The following is a 24,684-nucleotide window of genomic DNA, read 5'->3' as shown; positions in this document are numbered from 1 at the left end:
GTGTGTGTGTGTGTGTGTGTGGCTGTGTGTGTGTGTGTGTGTGTGTGTGTGTGTGTGTGTGTGTGTGTGTGTGTGTGTGTGTGGCTGTGTGTGTGTGTGTGTGCGTGTGCGTGCAGGTTGATGCGTAACTGGTGGGGCAGCCGTAAGGGTAGGCACCAGCCTGAAAACCAGTACAGCCGCTGGGAGCAAGACAACGACCTGCTGAACTTCACCCAGCTGGGCTTGTTCTACGAGTACCTGGAGATGGGTGAGGCACCAGGCGCAAATAAACAACAGATACAAATATAACAGGCCTTTCACACATGCACTGGAAGCAGGACATTGTCCGGATAATAACGCAAATGTCAGAATATGAGTTAATCTGGAGTTTACTCGGCCAGGCCCGAGTAAGGAGTGAGTCGGGCGTGTTGCTGACTGGTTGACGACGTTTCTATCATGTGACTGGCACAAAACCAGGCACACGGCGTGTAGCTGCTTCGACAAAGAGAGTGGAAAAATTCCGACCCGCTGAATTGTTGTTCGTTGTGTGCTTTGCTCCATTAAAAAACAATTTATTTTTTGGGGCGCGCTACAAATGTAAAACCTGAATTAACACTCTTTGGGCTTTACAGTCTCAGCAAGAGAGCTGGGGGTAGGCAGTCAAAATAAATCCTTTGATGTTATAATCAAAGCCACGCACGTGCTGAATCTCTCCTCATCGTGCAACCGTTGGTTTTCTCCTCCGTTCTGCTTCCCTTCCACCGCCGCCGTCCTCCAGTGGTTCAGTTTGGGTTCATCACCCTCTTCGTGGCCTCCTTCCCCCTGGCTCCTCTGCTGGCCCTCTGCAACAACATCCTGGAGATCCGCGTCGACGCCTGGAAGTTCACCACCCAGTTCAGGAGGCCCGTGGCCTCCAAGGCGCGGAACATCGGGGCCTGGCAGGAGATCCTCAACGTGGTGGCCATCCTGTCTGTCGTCACCAACGTAGGTGCTCGTGTGGATATGGAGGGGGGGTGTAGACCATCCAATATGAAGCCAATATCAACCAATAACCATAAACCATAAAGTTATGTTTGTTTTGTATTGGCTTTGTTAATAGCAAAAAAAAAATGATGTGTTAGATCATCTTTAGTGTTTAGTGATTGTTGCCTTCATCCAAAGTGAGTAACAACCATTCATGTACACATTTAGGCACCTTCACACACCCTCACACACCTTCACACACCCTCACACACCTTCACACACCCTCACACACCTTCACACACCCTCACACACCCTCACACACCTTCACACACCCTCACACACCCTCACACACCTTCACACACCCTCACACACCTTCACACACCTTCACACACCCTCACACACCCTCACACACCGAGGGCAGAGTCAACCAGACCAGGCGACAGCCAGCTCATCTGGAGCAGGTAGGGTCAGGTCACATGACACATGTCACGTGTCACGCTCCAAACCCCGACACTCCGGGGGGCCGGGGATCTGCTGCATCTCCTACACACACCGCTGTGTGTTGGAGATGCAGCGTACGCCACCCGCACGAGTTGCTCTTGTGACGTTATTTCCTGGCTTGTAGCACTTATAGCGTTTGTCTTTGTGGGCGCGACGAGTCGGGGAAGAGCAGTCATCGGCTAGTCATTGTTATTGTTATTGTTATTGTTAGCTACATTAGCCTCTTTAGCAAACAAGCTCGAAAACAAACAACAAAACTGCGATACATTGTATCGCACGCACAGCAGCACCGTGCGATGCATACATTGGTGACCGTTGTTTAAGAGCATTTAAAAACAACATTAAAACAACCGACGTGGTGCAAATACAAAGAAAATACATCTCTTCAAATACATCTCTGCAGCCGTCTATGTTTGTCGAGTCGTACGGTTAACCTCGCTGAACTCGGATTACCCACATTTCAGCTCTTGCGGCGTGTGTACGCTGCGTCTCTAACACCGTAACCAGAAACCTTCTAGTTACAAGTACACCCGCTCTGCTTCCCGAGCACAGCCCACCCGGAGGGTAGACAATAGATAAGTGTGTGCATCTAATGTCCGTGAACCTAATGTCCGTGAACCATCTCAAACAAATGTCTCCTCTTGCTCCTCCGCTCAACGTTCTCCACCCAGGCGTTCATCGTGGCGTTCACCTCGGACATGATCCCGCGCCTGGTCTATCTGTACTCCACCCACAACGAGGAGGAGCTCACCATGCGCGGCTACATCAACAACAGCCTCTCTGTGTACAACATCTCCCAGATCCCCCTCTACAGCATGCCCGAGGACCCCGACAGCCCCTCCTGGTACTCCAACTCCTCCATCACCACCTGCAGGTGGGTGTGTCCTCCTGCTCGCCCAGGAGGCTCTGGGCCTCGTTCGTCTCGTCTGGAGTGTTTGGTGGACGTGAAACTGCCTCGGTTGTCTGTTGTTTCTGTCTCACGAGTCGGTGCCTGGCGTGACATCACTTCCCAGATTCCCTAACAGCTGGTTGTGGTTCTAGAGGCGCCGGCTGGACGGGGAAACTGAATGTGGATCCCGCCGTCTTTTCTACGTTCAGTTTCCCCGCCCAGTTAGCGTTTAGAACCAAGAAGTCTGCTAGTTCAATAAGGGTTGTGATGTGAATAAAGTGAAGTTCATACAGCCCTTAAAGCAGTTACAGTCTCAAAGGTTCACAGGCCCACGTCGGGGGAAGAACTGTTGACCCTGAACCGCAAATTCCAAGGGAAGAAACCTCGAGAAGGACTCAGCAGGAGGGATGCCTCCTTCCAGGGAATGGTTGGGAACACAGCAGGCTTACCCCATAAGTGCAGACTGTTCAGTCTGTGTGTGTCAGCAATATGGAGATTGGATACATATCCCCTTACTGAGTGTCGTCACAACTCAATTCATAATGCATTCTGAAATAGTGCTGTACTGCACTTTTACTATCCTGTCTCCAAATAAAAAGAAGATAGCGTACACACAATCGATATGGATAATACGGTAAAAAAAAACTGACACACAATTTTGTCGACTATGCACGGACTGCAAATATTGATGTTGTTATTTTGAGAATTTATACTTTTGGAATACAGGGTATCACGATTCTCTAATGTATTCATATTTGATCAAACTGTGAGTCTTTAGGTAATCTTTCTAATGTATTTATATTTTGATATATATTTTGCGCGGTGACACATTATAGGTACCGTGACTACCGCTACCCCCCCGGCCACCAGAGGCAGTACACTCACACCATGCAGTTCTGGCACATCCTCGCAGCCAAAATGGCCTTTATCATCATCATGGAGGTACGTATAAATATGTAAATATAAATAACAATAATAACTAAAAATAACTTGATGTCAATTGTGGCAATTCAGTGTGCATCTATATTTATATCTTCTTGCAAACTTGTGATTCAACTCAAAATGGAAAGCGTGAGCGTTGCATGCCCACTGAGTGACGACCCTCCGCTCTCAGCGCCTACTGACTCTGCCCCCCCGCCCCCCCCGCCCCCCCCCCCCCCCCCCAGCACGTGGTCTTCGTGGTGAAGTTCTTCGTGGCGTGGATGATCCCAGACGTGCCGTCGGAGGTGAAGGCTCGGATCAAGCGGGAGCGCTACCTGATCCAGGAGTACTGCACAACTACGAGGTGGAGAAGCTCAAGCTGCAGCTCTGCCTGTCCAACTTCCCCGTCCCCGCCCACAGCGACCAGCACCGCCAACACGACCATCACCAACATCGACGCCTGCTCAGAGCCATGCACCGAGGTCATCTGTCCCTTGGACACGGACGAGACGATGGCCGAGTGCCCGAGTCCCTCTCCCTCTCTCCCTGGTTGTGACTCCACACTAGAATCACGAGACATGGCGGGGGACGCGACTCCCTAGCAGAGGAAAGCGCTGCCCAGGGTCCTCTAAGGGGCTTACACACTGACCCAACAAACACCAACCAACCACCGATTCTACCAGTTTGTCAACAACAGACCTAGTCCTCCCAACTGCCAACCAGCGACGTCCAGCCCACTGGGCCAATGTTGGTGTGTGGTGGTCTTTGCGGCAGTGAGGAAGCGTCTTTGAGATGGGACCGGAGTCTTCTCTACGTGAGGGGGCTTCTATGTGTGATGGGGGTTGTGATCCTACATGTGAAAGGGGGGGGGTGGGGGGGGGGGGGCGGTGGTTCAATGGCGAAGTTTCGTTCCAGTTATAGTTGTTGAAACATGTTTATTTTATAAACGAGTGAGGTTGCTTCAATCCTATATTAGGATCGGTTTAGGGATAAAGAAATGTTGTGCTCTGCTCGGAACCACCCCGAGTACGTTCCAGGTAGATTAACCACAGAGCTGTGCTGTCGTAGTAGCGGGTTAAGTTTGATGAGATGGCGAGTGGATGGAGCAGAGAGATTTGTAGCGAATTCAACCGTATATGATGTATACTACCTATTAAAATAAGTATTGTCAGATCTAAGTTGCCTTCGCTAGCTCTGAACGCCTGTGTTAAGATTTCCTGTTGTCATATCATGATGGCGTTGGACAGCAGTGTGTTGTGTGTTCCTTGCACCGGCTGCCTTGGGGATGTCCATATCTGTTCTGTGCTCTTATAGGTCTCTCCTTTCAAATAATTTTAATCAATTATATATCCAATTTTGCACGATAGAAGTTTAGAGTTCTACACTCACAGTTTTAAACGTAACAATTTCCGTTTTTTGTTTTATTTGTGTGCCTGAATCATTAATTAAATGATTTGCATCTTTATCACATGCACATATCCTTCAACCGCTCTTCAAGATTAGAGTTTTACTAAATCGTACCTCAATAATAATTACAATAACTGTTGAATCAGATGCTGCACTAATCTACAGTGGTTTGTAATCGTTCCACTCTGATCACATTCCTATTAAGGATAACTGCTTATCATGTAGGATAAGACAGCAGCTAAACACTCTTTGGCTAGAGCAGAGTCAGCCTGAGGGACCAGCTAGACCTTTCTCAGGTGTTCCTGAGAACAGAGAGACTGAGAGACTGTTCCTCTTCTTATATCCAGCGTATCACTGTCAACTGTTCAATTTACTACCAAGAATAGCCATACATATTTCCGATCATTCTATTCTATTCTATTCTCAGTTAAAATACATATTTATTTTATAAACTGCCATTGAAATCATTTCTGTTATTTAAAACTGTTAAGGTTTTTTTTTTTTTTTTTGAAATGCTCAAAAGTGTGAAAAAATTATTTCCCCATAATGTGCATTCATGAGGTTGGGATGTATTAAGTTATAATTTAATATAGCTTGATGTCATGATATACTAAAGTCAAAGTACATCTATTAAATACAATTATATACAACTATTGTTACTGTGCTCGTACTTTTGACGGCCAAAGCTTGTTCTATTGTTTTTACATTAATGCAAAGTTCTATCTGATGCTGTACACTTATATAAATATTATTATTTTAATTATATTTATATTACTTATAAAAAATATACGTTTGACACGTGTGAATGCATGTGAAGTCCCAATGCAATGCAGGCTAAAGGCGTCGTTATAATTGAAGAAGAAGAATCGTTAGATTGGCATTGAACATGAACAAGTACTACACACAGACATTAATTATCAGCATTTGTCTCATCACTAGCTGCAGTACCAGTACTCTAATGAATGCTTACTACATGCTTTTTCTTTACATGCTGAAAAATAAAGCTTTTTTGAATCCTGAATTTGAGTAATGTGTCAATTGATTTAGTTTAAACTCTTCTTTGAAAAATACTGTGGTTTTTTTTGTTTGTTTTTTTAGAAACCCAGCCTACCAATGCCTACCAAATGTTTGTTTTCTAAACATCTCAATTCGCTGTGCTACAGCAATACAGCAATCGCTATACCAAATGAAGGCTGTCCATGTAGTCATATAAGCTCAAAGCATCGGCGTTACGGCTGTGTGTGTTTCATGTGTTCCCAGTAGAGTTTGTCCCTGTTCTGTGTGCGTGTCTCTGCCCATGCTCAGGTGTACTGAATCATCAGAACGGATGAGGAGCACCTGGACCACTCGTCAAGACTGGAGGTAAAAGCCACAGATTCCCGTTCCCAGCGGGAGGCTTCTGGTCACTGGACTGCTGCCTCTCTGGGAGTTGTCTTGTATTTATGAGTTGGACTTTGTTGTAGGTCATGTCCTTTTCATTTATGTAAATAAATCCCACTGGTCGGGTACTTTTAAAAGGTGTTCTTTTGTATTTGGGGTCATGGGTGGTTTTGTTGTTAGCCCCAGTAGGGCCAAGTAGAGGTGGGGCGTAATGGGGGCTCGTCCGGGATTGAATATCCATGAGGTGAGGGCATGTGTGTCAGATTGTTAACCGTGAGGAAGACTTGTGTGCAGTAACGGGTAGTGGACTCTTTTGTTGTGGTGCTTGCACTCCACGTTTGTTGGGTCACGTTTGGTTGCAACTTCAGAGTAAGTTGGCAACATTTGTTTGTAGTGGTTCTACATTGTGTCCCTTTTGTGTTGTGGTAGTTGCAATCCACTTTTGTTGAGCCACTTGTGTGTTGCTGTTTTGTGTCTAGTCACAGTTAATTTTCTTGTGACCCTTGGACGAGGGATGTAATCACACCATAGATCAGATGATCTTTGTAAGTAGTGGCGGTCTCCCAAATATGTCGGGTCACTTTGTATTTGTTTCTTCACCTCATGGTGGTAGCCATTTTGTCAAGTGGGAGTGGCACCCTCTTTCATGGCTACTTGTTTGGCTGCTCAGCCATTAGAAGAACTCTAATTGGCCCACTTTGTTTAAAGATCTTTTATCACCTTGACCCTGATAAACACCTTATTGCCAGCAGTCCCAGGTTTTTGTTTGCATTTGCACATTGTTCTTATATTGAAGTCTGGTTGATATGCCTATTAAGAATAATGTTGTACTTGTGTATGTTCAGCGTAGACCACTGCCCAAAGCTGTGGTTTTATCTGCACTTTTGTGGACCAACTTGGCGTCTTTGCACATTTAATTGCTGACTTAAGCTTCACATTTTGAAATTGTAAAGTTCCTTGATGGAACTCATTTTGTTTGTCTGTTTCTGTGTCTGGCATTGGCGGTTGCAAACCTTTCTGCACTTTTGACTGTACTTTAGTCAGTGCAGGAGAGATTTTAAACCCCAACATGGGACTGTATTTTTCCTTATGTTTTGCAATGAATAATTATGTAGTTCACACTCAGTATAATTACTGATGCATGTATGTGATGTTGCATTTGAATTGCAAGTTTTGTAATGTATAGGCAACTATTTATTCATTGTTCTAAGGGGAGGCTGTTACGGCTGTATGTGTTTCATGTGTTCCCAGTAGAGTTTGTCCCTGTTCTGTGTGCGTGTCTCTGCCCATGCTCAGGTGTACTGAATCATCAGAACGGATGAGGAGCACCTGGACCACTCGTCAAGACTGGAGGTAAAAGCCACAGATTCCCGTTCCCAGCGGGAGGCTTCTGGTCACGGGACTGCTGCCTCTCTGGGAGTTGTCTTGTATTTATGAGTTGGACTTTGTTGTAGGTCATGTCCTTAACATTTGTTGATGTAAATAAATCCCACTGGTCGGGTACTTTTAAAAGGTGTTCTTTTGTATTTGGGGTCAGGGTGGTTTTGTCGTTAGCCCCAGTAGGGCCAAGTAGAGGTGGGGCGTAACAATGGGCTGCTGTTACTGCTGATTTGAGATGATGTAGCTCACATAAATACAGAATTTTTATGTCAGGGTTCAAATGGCAAAAGGCCTGTCAGTCTGCACAATAACCCATATTATATTACTATAAATATATTATTATTACCCGTATTTTATTATTATAAATATTATAACTCTTATATTAACCCATATTCACCTGTTGCCATTCGTACCATGAATGGCCACTAGATGGTGTGCAAAGCTTAGAAATGGAATGGGAACACAAAGACGTTGCTTAAACAACCCTCTTTACGCTGAGGCCTGTTTTATTGTGACGTTTTGTTTTTCTTTGTTTCCTAGAGCTACGCTCAGTATTGACTTATGAATTGTAGCGTAGCCTAGCTTACAACAAGTGCCGGGGGAGTTGATTTTCTTGCACTTAGGAGGGCCTATGTGGCCCATATAGTTGCTTTAATGCGTGCTAAATGTAAAATGTAGGAAGGCTAAAGATAGGGGTGCAGAAGGATGAAAATAGGGGGAGAACGTATTCATTATTGATGGGAGACATATTCGAGATTTCCTCCTGCTCATCTCGTTACCATAGCACCGCCCCGCGAGACACGCTCGTGCATGGGGAAGACCGGTAGAAGTGCGCGGGGTTTACATTTAGAAAAAAGGCTTTACCCCCCCCCCCCTTAACCCAGATTTATTTTTTATTAAATTACATAATTAAAAGAAACAGAACTTACGCAAAACAAGACTATTACGCAAATTTAGTCACTCAAAAAAAAAAAAGTAGGCTATTACTTCTACGTATTCCCAACATTATTACTATTTTCCAGAACGTGTATCAATAGTTAGTAGCCTAATATGACAAGAAGATTGAAAAAAAAAAAAGTGAGAAAGTGCGGTCACGAAGCAGAGTCAGTCTCTGACCTTGGTGCTGAAAGAGCTGCTACGTCACAGACACCAGCGCGCAGCGGGAGGCGCGAGATCCTACCGCTCTTTGATTTACCGCGGCCACTCCACACACCGCCCGGTGCCGGTTACCGTGTCAGGCTTTTCATTATTTATTAACCTATACACACTTTACGGTTGTGTGGGTGTCGCGTGTTAAAGAAAAGTCGCTCTTCGTCGACCCCCCCCCCCCCCCCCTATAGTTTGTTACCGCACACGTGCTTTTGAGTTTCGTGGTCGTGATGGCTGCGCGCGTGCCTCCCGCATCCGAGCAGAGCGACGGGCGCGTGGCGACGGAAGAGTCGGAGCGCGACTGATTTTTTTTTTTTAAATCTTTAAATCGTTTCGTCCCGAGTGGAGCATCCGCCCGCCAGTCGCTGGAGGACAGAACAGGTCACACTTTAGAGAATTCGTTTTGGTCGACGCGCTGTGTTCGCTTCTTGCTGTCGGCGTGACAATATGCACCAGAATTAAACCGTGTCGGAGCAGAGGCCTACGCGTTAAACCCTGGATATGGAGTCCGTCAAGTCAAGAGCCGCGGCGGGGGTCAAGGAATTTGCCGGGAAGACATTGGGTCATATGCACAGGTAGGCCTATACGGAATGTGCTATTTTGCTCTACTCCTGCTGTGTTCGACTGTTCACGGCTTTGTGGCTGTATGCTACCGGCTGTAATAACATTGGCTCTAATCCACTTCCATAATGTTGAATATACCTGCGGGCCAGCGGCGTAAACGTATTAAACAACTCGCAGCCATCTTTAGGCACGCCTCTAAAAGAAGGATGGAGAGGTGAGACTGAGGAACGGTCTCTATAGCGACCAGGCCACGCCTGATGAGCTCAGACTCGTTGAAGCGCTTCACCGGGAACACTGCCGTCCGTTCTGTGTCCGGTAACCACAGAAGATATGCACATGTGGTATAGAGGTTGAGATTGTAGATTTTCAAGTGAAATCATATGTGACTCACTTTACGACTCAACAGAGGCGATATAGGTCAGGCCTACTCAGGTCATTTGTGAAGGCCTAATATAATGCAAGCATGTCGGTGGCTGTGGCCATCCCATAATAATGGAAAAATGTTTTTAAGTATACCTACATGTTGGGCTGGATTCAAATGATCACAGACGGTTTCCGTTTGATTCTGCAGATCTCAACCGTGTGGGCCTGCAAGTGTAATCTGCTATAGCCTACTACATGTTGGCGCAAATATAATTTGTCTTGCTTGTTCGGAATTAATCCAGGACTAATTGGACCAGATTCCTGAAATCTGATAACGGTGTGACCTTAAATAATAAAGATTCGGTTTTAAATGTGATTTATTAGAATTAACGTGTGAAGGCCTATGAATATGCAGCCTAAATATAGGCCTAGCCGGTATAGTCATACATTGTCCCACTGATGTACATTTTATAATAGACTCACTAGTATTCTTATTTATTTAAAATAAAGAATATATGTGCCGAGCTAATTGAATCGCTAATTGAATCGTTATTTAGGCCTATTTAAAACGGGATGAAAACCCAGAGCTTTCCATGGGTTTTTTTTATTCGGAAGGGATTGCATTCGAACGAAATCCATCGAATGAATGTAGAACTGCGTCTCAACTGAGCAGCAGCAGGCATGAGAGGAACTCCGTGGACGAGAGAGCGGCTGTGCTGTTGTTCAACACTGAATACCGATGAGCTGCTACCGCTTGCTGCAATGCGGTACCAAGCACCTCTCCTCTTTCTGAGACTCTCAGAAAGCCACTTATGTTGTCTTTCTTTAAAATATATATTAAACGTTTGTTTTGATTCACTACACCGACTGACTGTGCTGGATCATGTGTTCATTCCGACCTTGGACAGTTTGACATGAGGCATCCGTCACCTCGTCGCAGCAATCGATTGGTTTAACGGATTGCATTTCCTCTGCATACATTTGTTAAATATTTAACGCAATAGTTGATGCAATAGCCTGCAGAAGATTTACAAATAACTGTCATTCTGTAAATAACGTATTAAGACGAATTAAAGAACCGACGTGCAGCAGGCCTAATCTTTTTTTTTGGAGTAGGCTATAAGTATGAGTCTCATCTCAGTGAAGAACGGTGTCGTCTGAACATTCCTCGTGTGTGTGTGTGTGTGTGTGTGTGTGTGTGTGTGTGTGTGTGTGTGTGTGTGTGTGTGTGTGTGTGTGTGTGTGTGTGTGTGTGTGTGTGTGTGTGTGTGTGTGTGTGTGTGTGTGTGTGTGTGTGTGTGTGTGTGTGTGTGTGTGTGTGTGTGTGTGTGCGCGCGCGCACACAGAGTGCTCGAGAAGAAGCAGAAGACCGGAGAGGTGATCGAGCTGACGGAGGACGGCAGGCCGCGCGAGGCCGCCGAGAGGAAGCCCCCGCTGGTGGACTGCACGTGCTTCGGGCTGCCCCGCCGCTACATCATCGCGGTGATGAGCGGCCTCGGGTTCTGCATCTCCTTCGGGATCCGCTGTAACCTGGGCGTGGCCATCGTGGGCATGGTCAACAACAGCACCGTGCACGAGAACGGCAAGATCATCATCAAGGAGGTGTGGCTTCACTTGATGGCCGTGATCCATGCAGCGAAAAATAATAAATTTATGTATATAATTCACCCATCCCCGCCCCCATCCCACCACCGCTCTTCCCCACGAAGACAAAACAAAAAAAGCCCGATTTAATACACGAACCATTACCTGCAACACACCGTATATTTTATGTATCTTAAACCCACGCACAATAGGTTTCATTTATTGTTTACATTCATCATGAACATTCAATGAACATGAACATTCTATCAATGAACATTCATTCATTCATTGATAGCACAACAACCCGTTATAAGAGGCCCATGCGAACAGGCCTGTGTTTGTGTTGAGTAGGCCTCTATATATACAGGCCTTCACCTAAAACGAAGACAAAAATAATCGAATCCACTATTGGTGTCGATTTTTATAGGTGAACATACAAGATATTTAACATTTTCATGGTCATTTTTTCCCTAAAAGAAAGCAAAGTTCAACTGGGACCCGGAGACTGTGGGCTTGATTCACGGATCGTTTTTCTGGGGCTACATCGTGACGCAGATCCCCGGGGGGTATATCTCGTCTAAGCTGGCTGCTAGCAGGTAGGCTGGAGCCCGTTATGGCCTCTTATCAATTATTAGGCCTACCTACCTCATAGAAACTATTAGTAGGCCTAAATACATGACTATAACAGGCCTTGATTCAAAACCTAGGCCCAATCATGTCGTTTTTCTCCTGTTAGAATAGACGTGCAGATATGTTTACACTATTGTAGGCTTTTAAATACACAATTAAATAACGGTAATAGGGCCTACCATTCATATAACATCTACTGTCTATTCCCGAATAATGCCATGCATGGATCCATGTTGAGGGCACGTTAGCGGAGGAGGCCATGGTCGCTCGGTGAGGGTCTGCCCGGCCGATTAGCGCCGGTCAAATGGATCGGGAGGAACGGGTCGGGCGGGACGGGTGACACGGAGCGGGTGGTGGGCGGGACGGGACGGGTGGCGGCGGCGGAGCGGCGTGGGATTGGACCGCAGGCCTACTGCTCCCCGCCACCTGTTAATGAGCTCCCCCGGGACGCCGCGTGGCTAATCTCTTCATTGTGGGGGCATGGCGACCGGCCCGGACGTGTCGCCGGGGGCTTTGGTTACTATTTTATGCACAGAGCTGAAGCCACGAGGGGCTCCGATGAGGGTTTCTGAGGAATAAAACACATCGTGTAGGCCTTTACGGGCCCTAGTGCAAATAAAATAGAAAGATTTAAAGGTGGAGGTATAGGCTACGATACGTGTATCCGTAAAATAAAGCATGCGTTAACGGCCTTCAGATGTTCCGTCCCGTCTGTCAGATTGACACCCGGAATGTAATCAAATCAATTCATCTCGTGCCTGAACCGGATTAGGGTTGCCCCCCGCGCGTACAGACAAGGGGGTGGCGGGACGTGACGTGAATGTTAAATGGGTTTCTGTGGGCGGACGGCTCGGGAGTGACGCGGTAGGCTCAGCTGTGTCAGTGGGCTGCAGCGTCTCCGGCGAGGCTTTAGTATATAGCTACACGTGAACCTCCTAAGATGGCGCGATTTGATTGGTTCGCTATCTCTGGATATTGGGCGATATTCCGTGATTGAGATCTCAAACTCGGGATATGGTTTTCGCGCTAATAAAAACAAATGAACCGCTAATAAAAACAAATAAATCCCGGCAAAAAGTGTTATCTTGTTTATTTTTGGAGTGTTCACGTGTAGTAGCCTACACTAAAACAATGATTTACCTCAGGCTCCGTGAATAGTGGGGAATAGCTATTGTTAGGCTATTGTTAAATATGGCCCATTTATGTAGGCCTATTTGTGCCCGGTCTATTGCTGTAATACTATAAGAAAGGAAACGGCCTCCCGTATAGTAGCCTAATTCATTAATAATTTATAGGCAATGTTTGATTTAATTGCAAACAGATGGAGAGCACCAGAGACATAGAGAGAAAGGGGATGGGGCACTATGCCCATTTTAAATGCAATCTAATACAATACGAAAATATTTCAAATATAGAACCGTAAATGTACGATTTTCTTAGTTGTTTTTTTAATCGTGTGAATAATTGACTGGCTGTTGAATGTCGGTAAACACAGAGTACTAACATGTGAGTTACTAACATGTGGTCGTTTCCAGGGTGTTCGGGGCAGCCATCTTTCTGACCGCGACGCTCAACATGTTCATCCCCTCGGCCGCCCGGGTCCACTACGGCTGTGTCATCTTTGTGAGGATACTGCAAGGGCTGGTCGAGGTGAGAGCCAATTTATTCAATCTAGACTCACGATTCAGCTGCAATACATTCTTTGAATTGCGTTCTTATAATATAACGTCAGATTGAAGACACGTGGGCGTTGGCCAATGGCCTGTATGAAATGTGAACGAATGGCGCTTAATTCAGTCCGTATTTTTGTTGACATCGTTTAGAATACATGAGGTTGCAGCGAGGACGCAATACTTTACACCAATGGGAAGCGATAGGCTACGGTTCTACCGCAATAGGAAATGTGAAGCGGCCTGCTATCGATCGGGTCTACAGCTTGGAGTAAAGTCTAAGGACTTTGCCAACGTAAAGTCTACTGAAATGTATAAATACTTCATAAATAAATCGGATCATTCATAGAGCCAAAGATATCTGTGTACAAAAAAAAGAAACCTTTGACAATAGTGAAACCAGATATCATACACGATGCCGACATAGGCCTTTGTATTAATATTTAATGAAGTAGTGGTTCTGTCCTCGTCTGCCCTGGTGAGAAAAAAAAACTACAATGAATTGACACAGCAGAGAACTCCCTTACATAATATATATATAATATACACATAAAATTCTGATGAAAGGTTGAGAATGGGTTGAGGTTATGTTATGTTGGGTTTTAAAACGAGCACTACATGATAGGCATTTGGCCATTTTGAGTAGATGGCTTTCATGATAAATGAAATCCTTTAAATAATGAAATCCTTTTAATAAATTAGCTCCATAGTGGACCACGGTACGGCCTTGTAATAGCTCGTGATAACAGTGATATTAGTTTCTTATGGTAGGCCTACATATTTGCAGCTATTTTGCATCGGGAAATCAAGTCCACCTGCAGAGTCTGCAGGGGTTATCAGGCTGTCGGGAAAATGAAAACCAAAGGCCATCCAATCAGTGAATGTCATGTTCACAATATACAGAATTGATTGGCTCACAGGATCATCTGGATGTGTCCAATGGCTTGGGGCTAATGTTTCTTCCCACGCACACTAAGGCTACTGTAGGCTCTACACGCGGTTGAGTGTCTCCTACTCTTTCAGTATTGTGGAAACGACCGGAGGGCTAAACGTGTTGTGTGGTGTCTTCCACCAGGGAGTGACCTACCCAGCCTGCCACGGCATATGGAGTAAGTGGGCTCCTCCACTGGAGAGGAGTCGGCTAGCCACCACGTCCTTCTGTGGTAAATACCTCCCCTCCTTCGTCTTCGTCTGGAAAGGCGTAAAAAAAATAATTAAAAAATAAGTGTCTTATCTTTTTTTCCGCTTGCTTTAACGAACGGCGTGTCGCTCCTGAATGCTGCTTCCCTCAGGGTCGTATGCTGGCGCTGTGATCGCGATGCCGTTGGCTGGGATCCTGGTCCAGTATTCTGGCTGGTCCTCTGTGTTCTACGTCTACGGTGAGATCAATTGATTGATGGGGCCATATGTTTTGTGTGTGTGTGTGTGTGTGTGTGTGTGTGTGTGTGTGTGTGTGTGTGTCTGTGTGTATGTGTGTGTGTGTGTGTGTGTGTGTGTGTGTGTGGACAGTTTTTCTGTTTTTCAGGTGCGTGTGTGTGTGTTGTTCATGTAACAACAAGGGGGGGGGGGGGGGTGATAGAGAATAACGAGAGCTAGGGAAGGACAAAGACAAAAGAGAGCTAGAGAGGGGTATACCAGTTCCATCCTAAATAAATAATGTAATAAGGTTTATTAATTGTGCTATTGACAAAAGAATAATCCATAACTAACATGGCCAACCCTAATTTAAGGTTAGGATTGATGGAAAGTTCGGTGAAAGTCAAATGGATTGTGCGCACTGTGCATTGATCCCCCCCCCATCACATGTCAGCCCCCACCCCCCCTCCTGTCACTGCACGTGAAGGCCTTTTCTGTCCTCTGTGATATAAACTATGATATAAACTATGATATAAACTATGATATAAACTGTGATATAAACTGTGATATAAACTATGATATAAACTATGATATAAACTATGATATAAACTGTGATATAAACTGTGATATAAACTGTGATATAAACTGTGATATAAACTATGATATAAACTGTGATATAAACTGTGATATAAACTATGATATAAACTGTGATATAAACTATGATATAAACTACGATATAAACTGTGATATAAACTACGATATAAACTGTGATATAAACTGTGATATAAACTATGATATAAACTGTGATATAAACTATGATATAAACTATGATATCAACTGTGATATAAACTGTGATATAAACTATGATATAAACTATGATATAAACTGTGATATAAACTGATATAAACTGTGATATAAACTGTGATATAAACTATGATATAAACTATGATATAAACTATGATATAAACTATGATATAAACTGTGATATAAACTGTGATATAAACTGTGATATAAACTGTGATATAAACTCTGGTGGAAAAAAAAAAGATCAAAGTTCAAAGTTGACGTGACCCTAACCCACCGCCTGCCTGGCGCTCTGCCCAGGGGTCTTTGGGATCATCTGGTACGTGTTCTGGATCCTGGTGTCCTACGAGAGTCCCTCGGTGCACCCCACCATCACCGACGAGGAGCGCTGCTACATCGAGGAGAGCATCGGGGAGACGGCCCAGCTGATGGCCGCCGCTGAGGTCAGGGCCCGTCACAAGCCTCCGCTCTGTGCTCATAGCTAGTCTGATTACGTTACACATATTCTGTCGTTGAGGCTGGACATAATAGTTTTACGTACATCAGCTACGGAGCACTCACTTGTAATGACGTAGGCCCGCTGAAATCCTTCTGCCGTGTGTACCATCGCCAGAGGGGCTGAAGGGCCTGGGTAGGCGTGGCTTCTGTCAACCCTCTTGTGCGTTCCTTCTTCATGGTGCCCTATTCAGACACGGGCTGCAGCGAAACGCCGCAGATACTGAATGTCTTATGACTGACTGTCACTCCCCACTCCACCCTCCACCCCACCCCCCCCCTTCAGAAATTCAAAACCCCCTGGAGAAAGTTCTTCACCTCCATGCCCGTCTACGCCATCATCGTGGCCAACTTCTGCAGGAGCTGGACCTTCTATCTGCTGCTCATCAGCCAGCCGGCGTACTTTGAGGAGGTGTTCGGCTTTGAGATCAGCAAGGTGAGGGGCAGAGACTCATAGAGCAGCGGACGCAACAGTCCTCCAGTCAGCACCACACGTCCTCCGCCTGTACACTGTGTAGCTGTTGCCCTCTATGCAGCCTCTGATGGAACATGTTGATATGAATACGTTGTGCTACAGGTTGGCATGCTGTCCGCCCTGCCCCACTTGGTGATGACCATCATTGTGCCCATCGGGGGACAGCTGGCCGACTACCTGCGCACCAGGAACATCCTGTCCACCACCACCGTCAGGAAGATCATGAACTGTGGAGGTGAGAACTCTTCAGATCAATCACTACTTTAGCATGTGCTCTTTGTACGGTACTGTCTGTGTGGTTTGGAGCATTTCCAGAACGTTACCAGTTTTCTATGCCGGGCCAGTGCGTTTGACACAAACTGTTGACTGCTCGATACTTGACCTCAAGTGGCCTCCGAGATGTTGACTGTTGACCATCGATTTCATATCTGTCACTTATGTAATCGAGTGCAAACTGTGCACCGTGTGGAATTCAATTGGCATTGGGGTGGCTGATAGCCAGGGTGCCCTTTGGCTACGTCTGAGTGTCTGACCCATCTCCTCTCTCTGCAGGCTTTGGGATGGAGGCCACGTTGCTGCTGGTGGTTGGCTACTCTCACAGTAAAGGAGTGGCCATCTCCTTCCTGGTGCTAGCTGTGGGCTTCAGTGGATTTGCCATATCAGGTCAGTAGCAGAACAACTTTGATTTTTTTTTTTTGTAGCTCTTTGTTTTCTATTCCAAGGTAATAGGATGGTAATAGCATCCACTTCCCGTCTATTTTCAGGAAAGATAACCAATCAGAGTTTAATTGAATATTCCTTTTTTTTTTTTTTTTTTGCTAAAATCTTGTTTCACCGCCGGAAATGTGTTGTTACTCTGCCATTAGAGAGGAGGTTTAATATTACAGTATCACGCTTCACTACTGAGAGGATCCCGTTACAGCTCTCACTCTTCTGCGTGACATTAGCTCCGGATCACATCTCTGGTTGTGCGGCAGAAACCTGCTGGCTGCCTCTCGCCTCTCGTTCCCGGGCGTCTCCCGGTGTGTTTAATAATTCAGTGTTAGATGTCTCGGGGGATATGACAGCCGTGGAGCGATGGCTGGAGCCGCCAGTTGGTGTGGGGGAGGAGGAGGAGAATGAGTGCACACACGCTTCCTCTTTCTCTCAGTACGACGGTACATTGAGGAGGGCTTTATCCTGAGTGTAACACTACAATGAGATAAGCAATTTTAGAAGGGGTTTATCGTGAATACAATACTTACCCTTAGAAGGGGATTATCTTAAATACACCACTTACTGGTAGTCTATTAGAAATGGGTTCATTTTGGGAGTGATGTTTACATCTTAGATCGGATGTACTGTTGTGACCATTACATGTAATTGTATCCGTCTTTTTTTTTTAATGTATTTATTATTATTTATATTATTTAATTGCCAATTTAATTTAAAGAAACATATTCAAAAAATATTCACACAAAAATAGGAAAATAAGCGAGAAACACAAAAACATACCATTTGTATACATTACGTTATACATTTATATAGAAAACAATGAACGATGAAAACAAAGAACATTTTAAGATGCAGTATTGTGGCCTGTTGCTTCCTGAGGGACCAGATGTTGTGTAACAATAGGAAGGGCGTCGTCTCCCATCATGACATTAGCGATAGGATTCATGTAATTAGAGGAGAAAATAAGAACGATAAATAAGGGTTCCCTTTCTGTGCGTTTGCCCGTCCAGGTTTCAACGTGAACCACCTGGACATCGCTCCGCGCTACGCCAGCATCCTCATGGGCATCTCTAACGGCGTGGGCACTCTGTCCGGGATGGTGTGTCCCATAATCGTCGGCACTTTGACAAAAAACAAGGTACGGCCGCGCGCTCTGCAAACAACGATGTACGCTACGCCCCGTCCACCGTGTGACGTGTGGCGAGGCGGTCAGGAAGTGACGGTACAAAGTAATAATAATAATAATAATACATTTTATTTAAAGGCGCCTCTCTGGGCACTCGAGGACACCGTACAACGCATAAAAAAAATAAAAAAACAGTAAGAAATAAGAAACAGATAAGAAAAGACAATGTAGATGGTTAAGTTGGGTATGCAGTTCTGAATAGGTGAGTTTTTAGCCTTGATTTGAAGAGTGTGAGAGAGTCCAGGTTCCTGAGGTCCGCTGGGAGTGAGTTCCAGAGATGGGGGGGGGCAGAGCGGCTGAAAGCCCTGGTCCCCATGGTGACGGGGCGGGCGGGGGGGGACAGAGAGGTGGACAGAGGAGGCCGGTCTGAGGGAACGGGAAGGGGTGGCGGTGTGGAGGAGTTGGGACAGATAAGGAGGGGGAAGGTCGTGGACGGCCTTGAACGTAAACAGGAGGATTTTGAAGGTCATGCGGAGTTTGACCGGGAGCCAGTGGAGTTGCTGCGGAACAGGGGTGACGTGGGGGACGGAGGGGGGGGTTCTGGCGATGACTCGAGCTGCAGAGTTCTGTACCAGGTGAAGTTCATGGAGGTGTTTGTGAGGCAGACCGAAAAGAAGGGAGTCGCAGTAGTCGATGCGGGAGGTGAGCGAGGCTGTGTACAAGAACGGCAGTGGAGTGGGGAGGAGGGGAGGGGCGGGGGCGATTGATATTGCGAAGTACAACAACACAGCGGCGGCACGGTGACGCCCCTGCTGACGCCTCGTCACCAGAGGACAGCTGAGGCTAGCGCGTGTGTCCCCCCCCCCCACCCCACCCTCCAGACGCGGGAGGAGTGGCAGTCGGTGTTCCTCATCGCCTCCATGGTGCACTACGGCGGGGTGATCTTCTACGGGATCTTCGCGTCGGGGGAGAAGCAGCCGTGGGCCGACCCCGAGCTGACCAGCGAGGAGAAGTGCGGCTTCATCGACGAGGACGAGCTGGCGGAGGAGACGGGGGACACGGGCCAGGGCTACGGCGCCCTGGGCGCCCCGGCGGCCAAGACCTACGGCGCCACCACGCAGGTGAACGGCGGCTGGGCCTCGGGGTGGGAGAAGACGGAGGAGTACGTCCAGGAGGACGCCGCCGCCGCCGCCGCCGCCCAGGGGGGGTCCTACGGCTACAGGCAGGAGCAGGGCTACTCCTAGACACACACGCACACACGCAATGATATACACACACACACACACATACACACACGCACACACACACACACGCGGATACACACACACTCACACACGCACATACACACACGCGCACACAATGATATACGCACACACACGCACGCACGCACACACGCACAATGATATACACACACACACACAGAAACACGCACACGCATACACGCACGCACGCACAATGATATACACACACACACACACAGAAACAGGCACACACACACACTCACACATGCACACACGCGCACACACAATGATATACACACAGAAACAGACACAAAAACATGCACACACACACACACACACACACACACACACACACACACACACACACACAGACATACAGATATGCAGACACGCCAACACACACTCTCACAGGCACATACTGACTAGCACAGACATACGCACACACACACACACACACACAGACTTGCATAAACCCACACACTTAAATGAACACACACAATAAAACACGCTCTCACATACACACACACACACACACACACACACACACACACACACCATCCAATTAATACATGTGTAGACTTATTTTTGCTCATAGTGGATCATTTGGTGATTTAAAATAATCTGTTAACAACCAAGAAACTTAAAAAAAACAGGAAAAATCTAAACTCATTGTTGTATGTTTGCACAAACAAAAGCATAAATAAGAAGAAAAACTATTTATGGTTCAAAGAAAAAAAAGATGAAACGTGACCAAATTGAATAGAGGTGAAACACATATCAAATTGACAGGCTAGATGTATTAGTATGCATATGGATTATAGATATTCTTGTTTGGCGTGCAGTTGTGTGTAACAACGTGGGACACTTTCAACTCATCAGCAGCAGGTTTCCAATAGAGTTGAAGCCTCCGGGATCATCTCAGCCCGTGCATCTGACCCCAATGTTACTCCTCACAGATCGTTCCTAGGACAGCACAACTTTTCAACCAGCCAGCCATTAGCAGTATACACCTATGTCAGTGCACAACATCGGAAGCCCTCAGTAAAGCAAACACTCCATTGACATAGATTGTACTGTACTGCTCCTGAATGCACTGAGGTGACATGTTGTTTCAATGCACAAATGCTTTGTTTTGGTTTCATCGTGAGCTTGTGTGTGTTTGTTCAATTGCCCTTAACACGTAAGTGACCTAGCATGATGATGACGCTGACTTCAGAGTGAAATGTACGCTGTGACATTTTGGCTGACATGCATTGAAGGGAAAATCTTCAGATTGGAATCAAATGTTATTTGTGATTTGTGATTTGTTGTGTGTAACCCATTACCTCATTTTGAAAGCATTTGAGACTACAATCTGACCAGTTGCAGCCTATCACATTTTATCTGTAAAGTGCCGGAGTTAAGCCATCATTTCATTATATTGTAGTTGTTATGTCTTTGGCCATTTCAAATCAAATACCAAATGCTCCTAAAGAATTTCACTAAATATTTATTGTATCAAATATATGGATTGGAGCTGAATTTACGAAATGAACAGATAGTATAATGATGTATAGTGTGATTATAAATATGAAAATGCCAATAGGGTTTGAAACACCACTGATGATATAGATTGAAGCGCCGTGCATTATGGGCCGTTGCAGGGTTTTTGGTAAAGAAGAGAGTAAACCAATCAGTATCAAAGTCGAATAAGATAACGACAGATAACTGAACATTTATTATTTATAGAAAATGTAAAAGATGTTTAGGTTTCTATAAAGGAAATATTGAGGAACTAATTTAAAGAAAACTTTATTTTTTACGTTATTTATTATATATATAGTAAATAGTACAAAGATAATTCCTAATGATGTTTGTGGCGTTGTTAGGTATATAATACCATAGTTTGGTATGAAACGATCGTTTGACTAGCTCTTCTGTAGAAGCTAACACAATCATCTAGAGGCTCTTTTACTTCCTGATTCTGCACCAATAACAGGTCTCACGGGGACCAAGGCAACCAATCATGTCACTTCTCACGTGTCTGTGGAAGTCAGCACAATATAGATGTGTGTGAAATGTATTTATGCATGGAGCAATGTGTGAGTTTTTTTATGTCCTTACCTTATTTTCTGACTATTTAGTTGTGTCTTTGTCACGCAAACTGTTACTGATGTGTGAATGTCTTTGCACAGTTAACCAAAGGGGAGTGTAGACTGCAGTCGGTTTAGGTGTCAGCGTTCTACAGAGTTCTACAGAGTTCTACAGAGTTCTACAGAGTTCTACAGAGTTCTACAGCGTTCTACAGAGTTCTATAGCGTTCTATAGCGTTCTACAGAGTTCTACAGCGTTCTACAGCGTTCTACAGAGTTCTACAGAGTTCTACAGAGTTCTATAGCGTTCTACAGAGTTCTATAGCGTTCTACAGAGTTCTACAGAGTTCTATAGAGAACCAGTAGAAGCCTCGGCTCTAGAGCTCAAAGTGGCACTGGACATTACTCAGTGTACAAAGCAATAAATCCTTAGTGACAGCCACTGTCAAGTATCAAAATAACACCAAGACAGGAATTATTTAACAGCTTTGTTTTTGTTCATATATTGACTTTCAAGTTGTGATTTTGTGATAAGAAATGTAGAAAATAAAGAAACAGTTACTTGTAAAAAAAAATGTTGAAATATATATATGCATATATATATATATAGAGAGAGAGAGAGAGAGAGCGAGAACTATTAGTACTAGAGTCCTACGCAAACCTCTTTGCCGTGTGCAAAATGCAAGGAGTTTGTGAGAGGGCTACTCACCAAATGAGAATGATAACCTGGCCCAGTCTGAGACGGCCGCCTCCTCTCCTCCATATCTCTGATGTTGTCCAGTATCCCCCCCCCTCCCCAGGGTCCCCCCTACAGGGTGTGCCCTCCTACCCCCCCCCCCCTCCCCCCTCTCTCCTTCACTCCATGTCCTTCACATTCAACCACACTCTACAACCCCCCCCCCTCCAAACACACACACACACACACACACACACTTATATTCTTCTTGCTCTCATTTTGAGTTTGATGGACATGTGTGTTTTTCCGTCTGTGGCTGGCCCCTACATGTTCCTACATGCTCCCCTGGCCGACTGTGCTTTGGTCTGCTCCCATACTACCGTCACGATGTTCCATGGCGTTGTAAGGAACGTATGTTATTCAAAGTGATTGCCTTTTTTTGGGTTGAAAAATGACAGATGTGCAACATGAAGTAACGGTTAAACTCTCCTGTTTTGTGCCTCTGAGTGAGTGTCCAGTGTGGTCCTATGGCTTCTTTTGCTGTGTAAACTGAGAGGTTTGTTGATGTTAAAATGAAATATGCTATATCCTTTTTTTAAATATAAAAAAAAAGTAACCACATTCAATGGTTTCAAGTGTTTTTTACACACAATTAAACACACAAATAACAAATTGTATTTGACCTAACAACATATCTGACTTGGTATCTGAACATCGTTAGTATTTTGCCTCACATATCGTTTACTAACGCTGGGAACCGCAGGTCTGCAGGTTTGGTCACAGCGGTGATTACAGCAGCACTACATGCTGATATGTACACATGCTAATAGAGCATTTCAATATCCTCATATTTTAATATTCCATCCTCAGGATACACTGTGCCATGCGTACGGTGACCTCCCTGTATTAATACTCATACTTGACTATACTATACTGTACTATAGTATAGTACAGTACAGCATTATACTATAGAAAAGTATAATATAGTCTAGGATATTCTGGTATAGTATAGTAGTATATAAGAGCATGTACATCAGTTTACATTATGGTAGTCTTTATATGAGGCACTGCCATGTTGGAAGAGATGTGTTCTTAGGAAAACCTGTACAATTCTAAATCAATTATATTCTACAACACATTTTGATTGTATCACCCAAAAACGATGAATGATCCATCTGATCCATCTCAAAATGTGTAAACAAATTTGCTTAAAGCAACAATTTAGGAGCTTATTGTTTAGTTTTGGATGTGGGGAATCTGTAGGAAAATAAGCTGTGGATAATAATAATAACAGGATTGTTGTTTTCTTAGAAACCTTCCGCTTAGCCAGCTGACGAAAGTTGGCAACGCTGATACTATACTACATACTAGACTAGACCGGATACACTATACTGCATTGTAGTGTACTGTCCTGCACCATACTATACTGTATACTGTGTACACTGTGTGATACTATACTGCGCTACTATACTACAGTCTTTTTCATACCAGAGAAGTTCCAGCCGTGGTGTGTCTGGTCCACCTCACCATGTGCTCCTGGAGCTGTGTGGTTAATGGCAGCTCTCCTCCTCCACCAGCTGGTGAATCAATATGGTTCGTCCCAGTTAGTCCCAGTGTTGTGCTGGGAGTATTGACCCAGCTAACAGCCTAATGGAGATGAGAAGGAGGGATAGCACTTATTGGGCTGTTTGGACTAAAGCTTCTCAGCTCCACTGCATGTCTTAAAGCCCAGTATTGCAATATTAAGTGTGTTTGGTAAATACAAGTATATTTGTGTGTGTGTGTGTGTGTGGGGGGGGGGGGGGGGTTGTGTATGTGTGCGTGCGTGCATGTGTGTATATGTGTGTGTTTGTGTGTGCTTGTGTGTGCTTGTGTGTGTGTGTGTGTGTGTGTGTGTGTGTGTATGTGTGTGTGCGCGTGTGTGTGTGTGTGTGTGTGTATGTGTGTGTGTGCATACGGCAGCACTTATATGTGTGCGTGCGTGTGTGGGTGCTTGCGTGCGCGTGTGTCAGATGTGCAGCCTTAACACAGACTATCTTGTCGTGCATCAGCTCATTGCCTGCGTTAATTTGACAGGCTCAATAAACGTGTCACCGGTGGCCCAGGATGTATTTTCTCACAGTCAAGCAGCCGGAACCCTCCGCTGGTCCCACAGCGAGGGGGGGGCTGACCCCTGACCTCCTACCACCATCAACCCTCCTCACAGCTGAACTACAACCAGCTTAGTCCGCTCTCTATGGAATTAAAAAACACTGTGTGTGTGTGTGTGTGTGTGTGTGTGTGTGTGCGTGTGCGAACTGAAATAAAATTGATATTAGTACCTTCAATATTTGCTTGACTTTATG

At 45.3% G+C, this 24,684-nt stretch overlaps 2 protein-coding genes across 2 annotated transcripts in view; both read left to right on the top strand.

The window, feature by feature from the left end:
• LOC311356691 (anoctamin-5-like) overlaps positions 1-4,117 on the top strand; it is a 22,786-nt gene extending 18,669 nt beyond the window's left edge. Inside the window, 7 exon segments of the mRNA XM_084476500.1 lie at positions 117-247; positions 758-963; positions 2,115-2,317; positions 3,169-3,274; positions 3,499-3,601; positions 3,604-3,667; positions 3,669-4,117. Of these exon segments, the coding sequence (XP_084332626.1) occupies positions 117-247; positions 758-963; positions 2,115-2,317; positions 3,169-3,274; positions 3,499-3,601; positions 3,604-3,667; positions 3,669-3,855 (1,000 nt within the window). The 3' untranslated portion in view covers positions 3,856-4,117.
• A 4,953-nt stretch (positions 4,118-9,070) lies between these two features.
• On the top strand, positions 9,071-19,594 carry slc17a6b (solute carrier family 17 member 6b; the record flags this gene model as incomplete). The annotated part of the gene is made up of 12 exons (XM_084476391.1): positions 9,071-9,144; positions 10,843-11,098; positions 11,558-11,676; positions 13,246-13,360; positions 14,456-14,543; positions 14,673-14,759; positions 15,841-15,983; positions 16,322-16,471; positions 16,613-16,745; positions 17,063-17,173; positions 18,235-18,362; positions 19,232-19,594. 12 exons carry the CDS (start codon positions 9,071-9,073, stop codon positions 19,592-19,594), a joined length of 1,767 nt encoding a protein of 588 aa, XP_084332517.1.
• Between the last annotated feature and the right edge of the window lie 5,090 nt (positions 19,595-24,684).

The sequence above is a fragment of the Micromesistius poutassou genome, assembly GCF_964030765.1.
Source record: "Micromesistius poutassou genome assembly, chromosome: 12".
In the NCBI taxonomy this organism is placed as follows: Eukaryota; Metazoa; Chordata; class Actinopteri; order Gadiformes; family Gadidae; genus Micromesistius; species Micromesistius poutassou.
This window is presented reverse-complemented; position numbering and strand designations above follow the sequence as displayed.